Source organism: Halichoeres trimaculatus, unplaced genomic scaffold (genome assembly GCF_033239565.1).
Source record: "Halichoeres trimaculatus isolate MK-OKI-2021-1 unplaced genomic scaffold, fHalTri1.1 fHalTri1_scaffold_12, whole genome shotgun sequence".
Lineage (NCBI taxonomy): Eukaryota > Metazoa > Chordata > Actinopteri > Labriformes > Labridae > Halichoeres > Halichoeres trimaculatus.
In genome coordinates this window covers 7451189-7461366 of record NW_027437190.1, presented here as the reverse complement: position 1 = coordinate 7461366, position 10178 = coordinate 7451189, and the positions used below count along the sequence as shown (strand labels likewise).

Here is a 10178-nt window from a genome sequence, read left to right as displayed (position 1 = left end):
CATCAAAGTGTCTTTACTGGGAGCTGTGTCGCAGATTTATGCCTCACACTTTATCATTTTACCACCCAAGAGCTGTATATCATCATCCAAAAAGTAATCTGTACAGATGTGTTAAATGAAACGCAGTTATCACTTTAAAATGCTCAGACTCGGCTGTTCCTGGTTATTACTTTCAGCTGACGGTCAGGTGACGAGGATTTTTTTTTTTTTTTTTCAAACTTAACTGACTGACTGACAGCTAGTACTTCCTGAGACTTTATTCAAAATACTAAGCAGAAAAAGGGCGTTTATGTACACGACCACTCCAACAATTTAAAAGTTACGCAGATTATTTTTGAAGAATGATCCACATTTTTGCTTTGAGACGTATCATCAGCAACAGTCGGTGCATCAATCTCATGGCATCAGGACACCCCTTTAAATAATTGAATTCAGATTTTCCAATCTTCTCCACGACAATCAAGCATCTAGGCTACAGACTGCTTCCACAAACATTGGTGAAACAATGGGTGGCTCTCAGGAGCTCACAGGATTTAAGTGTGGTTTCAGTGATTGGCTGCCTCCTGTGTAACAAGTCTACTTGTGAAATTTCCTCACAAGTAAACATTCCACAGTTAACTGTTAGAGGTATTTTAACAAAGTGGAGGCGATTGGGAATCACAGCTACTCAGCCTCAAAGTGATAGGCCACGTAAAGTTTAGGTGGGTCAGCGCATGCTGAGGCACACACTGTGCAGAACTAGACAACTTTGTGCAAAGTCAACAGCTACAGTCTGCCAAACTTTGAACAATCTTGAAATGAGCTACATTGTGCAGGTAAAGTTGGTTCAGGGGGGGTTTGGTGTGGGGTTGGTCTTGGCCCTTAAACTGTAGTTAAAGGAGCTCTTTATGCTTCTGTAGACCGAGACATTTCGGAAAATTTCATGCCCCCAACTTTGTGGGAACAGTTTGAGGATGGTCCCTTCCTGTTCCCAGATGACTGCGCACCAGTTCACAAAGCAAGTAGGGATGTCCCAGTATTACATTTTCACTTCTGATACGATACCAATACTGCAGTATTGAGTATTGGCCGATACCAATATTAATCCAATATGATATCAGCATTAAACATGCATACTTTTATTACTTATTTTGTAGTATGTCTGTCATGTTAGAAAAGGCTTGATTAAGTGATATTATTCAAACAAAGAACAGTAGTCAGCAACAGTAGGTATGAGGAAAAACTGACCCATGTATTATTAACCAGTGGGTGACAGAAACTGCTTATATCGGAGATTTTAGATGCATTCTGATACGATACCGCTGCTTGTTTTTTTGCTGATATCGGGCCGATATCCGATATCTGATATCAATATCGGACTGGGACACCTCTAAAAGCAAGGTCCATGAAGACGTGAATGAGCTGGTTTGGTGTGGAGGAACTTAACTGGCCTGCACAGAGTCCTGACCTCAACTCAACAGAACACCTTTAAGATGAATTAGAGAGGAGACTGTGAGCCAGGCCTTCTCATCCTACATCCATGTCTGATCTCACAAATGCACCTCTGGAAGAATGGTCAAAAATTCCCAGAAACACAACCTTACTTTGTGGAAAGCCTTCCCAGGAGAGGTTAAGCTGTCATAGGTGGAAGGGTGGGCAACTCTTGATAAACCCAGTGGGTTAAGAACGAGAGGACATTAAAGTTGATAAATTTGATAAAAATCATTATTGAATCAAATAATTGAAACAAGGCAAAAATCAGGTAATGAAAGAAAAAAAAAAACAATCAATGAATAACAGTCAAAACAGATAGATAAGTAAGATTTAATCCTTCAGTACTAAAGATAAATACAATAAAGCACTCTGTAGAGAAAAGAAAGATGTGATTATTATTAAAAACATTTTTTTGAGAAGTTCAAAAGTAGATACTTTCTTGGTCCGTCTCACAGCTGAGCTCAGACATCAAACGCTTGATCATATCTCGTGAGCAGTCAAGATTCAGTCAGGAGCTCATTCATGAACTAAAATGTGAAGGTAGTTTATTGTCTGGGTACAACTCTGTGATAATTGGGCTTCTCTGTCTCTCTCTGCAGCTTTAAGACCCTTGGAGACAAATCCAGAGACCCCAAAATCAGGAGGAGACCCAGGTGAGCAAAAGGAGCTCTTGTTCATCTCTCTTGTTGCAGGAATCCTTTCTGTAGAGCCGTCACACACTTGGGATAACAATCAGGCCCTGTGAGCACGTCCAGCCGTTGGCGAGGGAAATGTACCATTTGCACTCATAGTGAAAAAAAAATTAGATCAGCAGTATGCATGAGCCAGGTTAACGTCCCAACAGAGCAAAGACAGAGAGATAGACAGCAAATTTAAATTTAGGAGACACAACATTTTCCTTGTTTATTGCTTTTTATGGGTAGTATGCTTGCGTTATTTGATCTGTTGGATAGAGGTTTTACAGGAAGTCACCTGGTCACATGATGTTCTGCACCTGCTGCGCTTTCATGGTGCAGTTTTTGCCAGTCGTGCATGTGGCTCATGCTATGGTCAAATGGGCTGTTCCTTAACGGTATGTAATGACTGATGGTCCTGTTTGTGTAATGACTGGACGTGCATACAAGCCCTGAGCTTTAGGTGCATTAATCCCAAAGATTAAGTTGCATCTTAACACAGAACAAAACCCTCCTGGCTGTCTGGGCTCAGATAAGGGGACATGGACTGAAGTCTAATTCTTCTCTAGGGACTCAAGGCTGGACTGAGACACTGGTACAGGATGAGGAGACAAGTTAACAGTTTGGTCCACAGGGGGGCGCCAAGACTAACAGTGTGATTAACATTTGCTGATTTAAGTTTTCTGTTTGTCATTCAGGTTTGAAGAAAGCCTTTCTTATTTCAGTGCTGGAGTGGACATCCTCAGCAGGTACACACACACACACGCACACACACACACACACACACACACACACACACACACACACACACACACACACACACACACACACACACACACACACACACACACACACACACACACACACCCCAGCAGCGCTCCAAAGGGGCTGTGAGGAGTTTTAAAGTGATTTTGAAAAAGTCTCTCTTCTAGATAAATGCCTGATTGTAATCCACACTTTACAATGAGATTATCAGCGCCAGTGTGGGTTAATTCTAAACAGTACTTCTTATTTTCCTGATCAGGTCGAGCAAGACCAGATTAGTTAATGGCACGTTTAGGTCTCTATGACAACACCACGCTGGCTGACAAAGTTCAGTAGAGAGAAGAGAAATCTGTGTTTTTCTCTGCTGAAAACGATTTCTGTGATTAATTGATTAATTTTGTAGTGATGGTGGACACTGGAGCCTAACTGTCAGACAGAAAAACGACAGAAGAGCAGAAGAAAGATAAACAGAGGAGAGTGATAGAGCACGAGCTAAAGGCTAACACAGGAGCTAAACTGTTTGTGCTAATGTTGATTCCAACCCACAGTCAGCAGTTATTCTGCAGTGGTCTGTTCAAACTTGAGAGTCTATGAATAAAATGAAGAGTGAGGTTACGTTAGCTCTGATTGGTAGATGACTGGCAGGACATAACCAGGATTTACTAACTTAACACATTACAGACATGTCTTAGAGCACTGGGTTGCCAGCTGCACTAAGTATAGACAGCTACTAAACTACAGTTGTCACATTTCAAACCGTAGCGACTGTTGATAAATACCTTACCGTGTCGCATTGTCCCTAGTAAAAAGTTGTTGAACAAAGGAAATTTGATTTTTATCCAATCTTCATTTAATTCTGAAACGAACACATGCCCTATTAAAAGTCACATCTTCACAACAGTGTGTGTAAGACTCCAGGCCAAAAGGTGGCGCTGCAGTCTAAATACAACAGATGCTTTCCGCAGCTTATTTAAACACAGAACATTTGTTGATGTGTGTTTAATGTTTTGTGTCTCTGTAGGTATGAGGACAGCTGGTTTTTGCTCCATAAAAAAACCAAAGACTGCGCTCAGGCTGCAGAGGTACACACACACAGACACACACAGACACACACAGACACACACAGACACACACAGACACACACAGACACACATTTTACAACATCAGGAGTTGAAACAATAAACAAAAATTCATAAAACAAGAAGTTAGCGGTAGTAAAACAGTAGTGTATTAAAGAAGCTGGTTGACTAAACAAAATCTGTTTTCTCCTCTTATTTTTGGTTCACATGGTTCACACTCTAGTTTTGTATCAAACAATCAGAGCAAGGCGAGGAGAGCAAAGTTATAAAAACCTTAAAGAGCATTAATAAACTGTCAGATCCATCTGAGCATCCTATAGAAAAATGAGCCAGAGTTTTAAGAAATACATGTTTGTAACTGCAGAAATTCAGTCAACATTTCTAAGTTTGAGAAGAGATAAAATGACAGTGATGTAACGGTAAGTTGTGGATGAAAAACAGAGAGTGGGTTTAAAGCAGCGTGTGCTTTTGGTAGCAGTGAACCTGGGTACTAACAAACTTTTTCAGTGGTTTTCTGCTGAAATAAATATATTTCAAAGCTTTTTTTTCATTTTTTACAAAAATATAGAAGCTAGGAAAAGTGTGCTCAGCTAAAACAGCTAAATAAACACTGGTAACTCTTTGAACATTGTAAGACACAGAAGACAACAAAGGCCAACATGAGTAATTAGAATTTGACTGTCATTTCTAAGTTTTCAGCTGACTGGTGTCCATCTGTCTGAGCACGACTCTCCCTTCACATCCAACACATGTTAGATTCAAAGTGTTCATCAGAGAAACTTGGTCAAACAGAGTTCTCCTGCTTTGTTTTATGATCGTGGTTATCTCAAACTCATAAAAAAACTTTCTCAGCCAGGGGAGAAAACATCCAAGACAATTTTTTTTTATCAGGATAAAACATTAAGACAGGATGCAGACGAGTTAGTGTTCTTCCTCTCCATGTTCACAAAAGGACTGTCTTCTCTCACCTCCACCATTAACCCTGAGCGTGTGTGTGTGTGTGTGTGTGTGTGTGTCAGGCTGCAGACGGGGACATAGTAATGCTCTCTGCTCACTGGGAGAGAAGAAGAACAGCTCTGACTCAGCTCCAGGAGCAGCTGCAGAGTCTCCCAGCCTTCATCAGTGAGCTGGACACCATCACTGCTAACATTGGTTTGTCACCCACACTTAAAGAAAACAACAAACCTGAACTAATCTAAACTCTGACAGAGTGACTTTAATGATTGCTCTGTGTGTGTGTGTGTGTGTGTGTGTGTGTGTGTGTGTGTGTGTGTGTGTGTGTGTGTGTGTGTGTGTGTGTGTGTGTGTGTGTGTGTGTGTGTGTGTGTGTGTGTGTGTGTGCGCAGCTCTGCTGGAGGGGGACTTTGAGGAGATGGAGAGCAGACTGGTTTACCTGGAGACTCTGTGCACCCAGTGTGAACAACAGACGTCCAAACAGCATCACATCAACCAGCTGGAAGGTTTTAAGAAGAAGAAGAGGTGAGTGACGCACATTATTGGATGTTTTTAGTTTTTACTGGATAATAAACATTTTGGTCAGAGCATGAAGGTGTACTGTGCTTTTTTAATCTTTATTCTGTCCCTCTGGTTTCCTGTAGTAGCTTCACATGATTTACAAAAAAAAAAAAAAATCTCTACATTTCTTTCACTGTTGTTGCAGAAAGCCCTCATTTCAGCCTCTCTGTGTTTAAGCTGCCGTCTCCCTAAGGCTCACCACCCCACAGACCTCCTTCCCTCTGATTGGCCAGCTCTCTGGAGGCCTGTTGGGGGCGGAGCTACGAGTAGACCTTGGTGTTTGAGTCCTTTTCATAGTGATGAACCAGTTATTAGATCCTTATGGGATGACATCATTTCACCGAGATCTCATGAAGATCTGGCGAAGATTTCGTGCTGTTTTTGGGAGACCTTTTTAAACTGTTTTGGTTGTCCCTGGTTTTTCTTCTTAATTTATCAGTATTGTTTTAGATTTTGACCAATCAGAATCAAGTTTTCAAAACTGTTTTTTCTCTTACAGGAAGGAGTTGGAAGCTCTGGAAGGTAAGCTGCTTTAATGTCACTTATTTTTTCTGTCCCAAATACTCAACTTGCTTTTCTAGGAAAATAAAAACAAACCTGCCAGAATTTAGCAGGGCTTACCTTTTCATATTTGTTTTTACTGTTTTTTTTCTATTTGAAAACAGTCCTGATATTAGCAAGATGTTTGGCAGAAAAAAAGTGATTCCTTTGACTTGTTAACATTTTTAGAAGTTATTATTTATGATTAGGTTGTGTCGTTAACATGAAACCTCGCGACATGATGCTTTCTGCACTGTGTGGTCTGTCTGTAGCGGAGCTGAGCGCTGAGCATGCTCAGAAGGTGGCTGAGCTGGAGCAGGCAATGCAGCAGAAACTGAGAGAGCGACAGAAAGTCTACGAAGAGGCCTTCAACCAAGACATGAAGCAGTACCTGTCCACTGGGTATCTCCAAACCAGACGTAAGACACCTTTAGTTATAACTCTTACTCTTCTTACCATGTCAGGTCTGTAAGAGTATCAGTGGATGTGCTGTTTTTTTAAAGGACTTATCAGGACTTTCAAAACCTGCACCTTGGATTCAGAGGCTTCAAGGGATGACATCAATCAGCAGCTTTGGAACAGTAATATAAATAATAATAATAAAAGCCACAGGAAGTTTAAACAGGAAGCTGAAACTGATGGGTACAAAGTTTTGAAAGTTTAGAAGAGTTTAAGTTTAAAAAAAACAAGACAGTGGCATCAACTATAAAATGTTTAAAAGTAACTATTTCTCAGAAGATTTTTACCATTGGTTTTTTTTCTGATGATTGAATATATCCAGAAAAAGCAATAGTCACACCAAATATTATGAATTTACATGATGATTCCTGTCAGATGATCAAATATCCAATAGTTGAGACAGGGTCTGTGCAGGCTGTCGCTACCAGACCAGGTGAAAACAACCCAGTGCTTTAATTCTGTTTGTTTGTGTGTTTAACAGAATCATCAGGTGCTGATGTAAGTGTTTTGGATCACATGACGGTGACCAACACATCTGACCAAGAGGCGCTGGATGAGTTCTTAAACTCCACCAATGAAGACATCAGCACAGGGTCGTCACTGACCTCAGGTAACCTCACACTGACACAGTAACACAGCAGCTTTAATAGGTCAGTCAGTCTCCTTGGTCAGCATTGGAGCTCTCCAGGTGATGCTTTCCCTCTCAGATTGATTCCTCAGTCACTCAGGTGTCCTCTCTGTCAGGTCCAGATCTGGAGTCCTGCTCTTCTGAAACCTCAAGAAGCCAAATGCAGCAGACCCCTCCCACAAACACCCAGTCCTCCAACCAGGACGCAGCGTGGGAGCAGGAGGAGGAAACAGGCACTGAGGAGAGCGATGAGCCAGAGATTCAGTCTGACGAGGAGGACATTCAGCCTGACCTGTCTCTGTCCGGTCTGCAGGACGTTGGTACACTGAAGGTTTCTGATGACAGTGACCCTGCAGAGGATCTGCCATCAGGATAACCTGACCCAGAGCCAGAGTCTGTTTGAAGTCTGGATGAACACAAACTACTGATGCTCCTTAAAGACCTCTGACATCCTCTGTTTGACTCAACATCTCTCACTTTGAAGCCAAAATGAGCTGAAGTGCTTTTGTTTTTAGACAGATTAAAGAAACCTCCATCTTTTTAAATCCAACATCAAACACACTGGGTGAGGCAGCAGTTAATCTGCAACTTGATTAAATGGTTTTGCTGACAGTAAGAATCATTTCCTTTCTGTCACTGTAGTATGTGCATTATAAGTCCTATCTAGTCATATCACAAGCATCGAACAACTCTCTGATCATTTAATGGAGCTTCAGGAGACTCGATGTGATGTTTTGACGAGGACACACAGACTCCTCATACAGTCCCTCCCCCTGAAGTTAGAGCTGTGTTTTAATCTTCTGAAGAACGATCAGTTTAAAGTCTCTTTAGGTTTCCTCATGTAGGGGGATCAGAGGATTTGATCATTAGTAACAACCTGGAACCTTTAAGCTGAATGACAGGATTATATTGTGTGGTGGATCAGAGTCAGAGCATGTCTGCTCCCTGACACCATGAGACAGGGTTGTGTAATTTGTAAAGTTATCTGCATTTTGTCCTTAAGGTCTGAGATAGAGCTCTAATTTGCAAAGAACAGACACAAACAGAAGAAAATGTAGACAGAGCAGCCATTTGTGTCTTCACCTATTCAATAAAAATATACACATGTCTGTTCCTCCTGTGTCTGTTTCCCATGAGGGGACCTTTTATGATTCTTGGTTTTAAAACAATCACACACACAACAGACTTTTGAGCTGCTTAGTTATGTTTAATGATCATTGAAGTACTTGATTCATACAGACTGAATGGTTTTGCACAGATTCTAGCATAAGATGTGAGCACGGGAGGAAAAATCATAAAGGAAGCAGAGCCATCAAAAGTCTTCCACCCAAACAATAAATCCTGTCCTCTTAATAACTGTTACAATGTGCAGGAATTGAGATGTGCTTTATGATTTCATTCTTCACAGCTGTCAGAGCAGAAAAATGTAAAAAGACCAGAGCCTTCACACAGAGAGAACTTCTTGTTGTTAAACTCAGTCTGATGACAGTGTTTGAACTGAAACATCCACAAAAGAAACAGTGACATAAAGCAACAACACATCATACAGTGATTAGATGACTGGTACTGATTGTAAAACAACTAGATTATATGAGGATTACTGAAGCATTGAGCGCCTGATTTATTTGGACAGTCAGCAAAAAAGGACCGAAACACTATTTATCTGGTTTCATTCCGTCTTACATTCCCGGATTTTTCTCTTCCTTTTTCTGTTCCTTCTTCTCCTGTTTTTCTGCTTTCTTCTCTTCCTTTTTCAGTGACTTGTCTTCCTTTTTCTGTTCCTTCTCTTCCTTTTTCTGTTCCTTCTTCTCCTGTTTTTCTGCTTTCTTCTCTTCCTTTTTCAGTGCCTTTTCTTCCTTTTTCTGTTCCTTCTCCTGTTTTTCTTCTTTCTTCTCTTCCTTTTTCAGTGCCTTTTCTTCCTTTCTCTGTTCCCTCTCTTCCTTTTTCAGTTCCTTCTTCTCCTGTTTTTCTTCTTTCTTCTCTTCCTTTCTCTGTTCCTTCTCTTCCTTTCTCTGTTCCTTCTCTTTTTGTTTTTCTTCTTTCTTCTCTTCCTTTTTTAGTGCCTTTTCTTCCTTTCTCTGTTCCTTCTCTTCTTGTTTTTCTGCTTTCTTCTCTTCCTTTTTTAGTGCCTTTTCTTCCTTTCTCTGTTCCTTTTCTTCCTTTCTCTGTTCCTTCTTTTCTTGTTTTTCTTCTTTCTTCTCTTCCTTTTTTAGTGCCTTCTCTTCCTTTCTTTGTTCCTTCTCTTCCTTTTTCAGTTTTTTCAGCTCCTCTTTGTCGTAGCAGCCCCTCACTCCTTTCACCACAGTACATTTCTCTCCTGTCTTGCAGGGTTTCTTCTTGCAGACTGTGACTCCTTTGTTGCACTTACAGAAAGTGCTGCAGGTGCTGTTATCATAGACCCCCTCACCAGGCTCCAGGTACTGTCCGTGGAAGTTACAGCCACATTTAGCCAGTTTGACACAGCCGTCCTGTTGACAGAAAGTTCATCAGTCAGAACAGATGCTGAGTGTTTCCAGAGGCTCCTGAAGGTGATACTTCAGTTTAAGAACATAAAGGCTTTTAACTTTTCACAGTGAAAGTCTTAGAAGTGAAATTTCATTGATGTTTATCACTTATGAATAAGAGACTTACAGTATCAAGAGAAAAGACAGAGTTATGTTAGTTGAAAGGGGCGGGGCATGGTGAAGGCTTTACCTTGCTCATCAGGAATCCTTTCTTACACACACAGCCCTCACTGGGTAGGAATTTACAGTCAGCTGGTGAGGTCCGAGAGCTACAGCTGACTGGACAGCCCGGAGCTGTGAGACTGTACTCACTCTTGGGTGGACACTTCATTGCTGAAAAACACAAACACAGGCACACACAGACACACACACACAGACGCACACACACCTGGTATTAGTTTCATTCATTTCACCTGCATGCTTGTGTTGTATGTCACTTAGAGCAAAACTATCTGTCTGATTGTAGAGAATAGAGGTGTCTATGACCTGCTCTGATTGTAGAATAAATTACCCATAATGGAAAACGGGGTGGGTGTTGAAC

At 41.1% G+C, this 10178-nt stretch overlaps 1 protein-coding gene across 1 annotated transcript; it reads left to right on the top strand.

Moving 5' to 3' along the window:
- Nucleotides 1–2053: 2053 nt before the first annotated feature.
- On the top strand, nt 2054–8262 carry LOC141801409 (dysbindin-A-like). Its single transcript, XM_074684449.1, has 9 exons — nt 2054–2126; nt 2846–2896; nt 3934–3994; nt 5011–5143; nt 5338–5470; nt 6006–6028; nt 6319–6465; nt 6987–7115; nt 7250–8262. Exons 4-9 carry the CDS (start codon nt 5032–5034, stop codon nt 7507–7509), a joined length of 804 nt encoding a protein of 267 aa, XP_074540550.1. The 5' UTR covers nt 2054–2126; nt 2846–2896; nt 3934–3994; nt 5011–5031; the 3' UTR covers nt 7510–8262.
- The last annotated feature ends 1916 nt before the right edge of the window (nt 8263–10178 follow it).

Bases quoted from the DNA above. Each gene is read 5' to 3' on its own strand.
- LOC141801409 (XM_074684449.1), top strand. From the start codon at position 5,032: ATGCTCTCTGCTCACTGGGAGAGAAGAAGAACAGCTCTGACTCAGCTC. The intron at 5,144-5,337 runs GTTTGTCACCCA...GTGTGTGCGCAG, and splicing joins CACCATCACTGCTAACATTG to CTCTGCTGGAGGGGGACTTT. The intron at 5,471-6,005 runs GTGAGTGACGCA...TTTCTCTTACAG, and splicing joins GGTTTTAAGAAGAAGAAGAG to GAAGGAGTTGGAAGCTCTGG.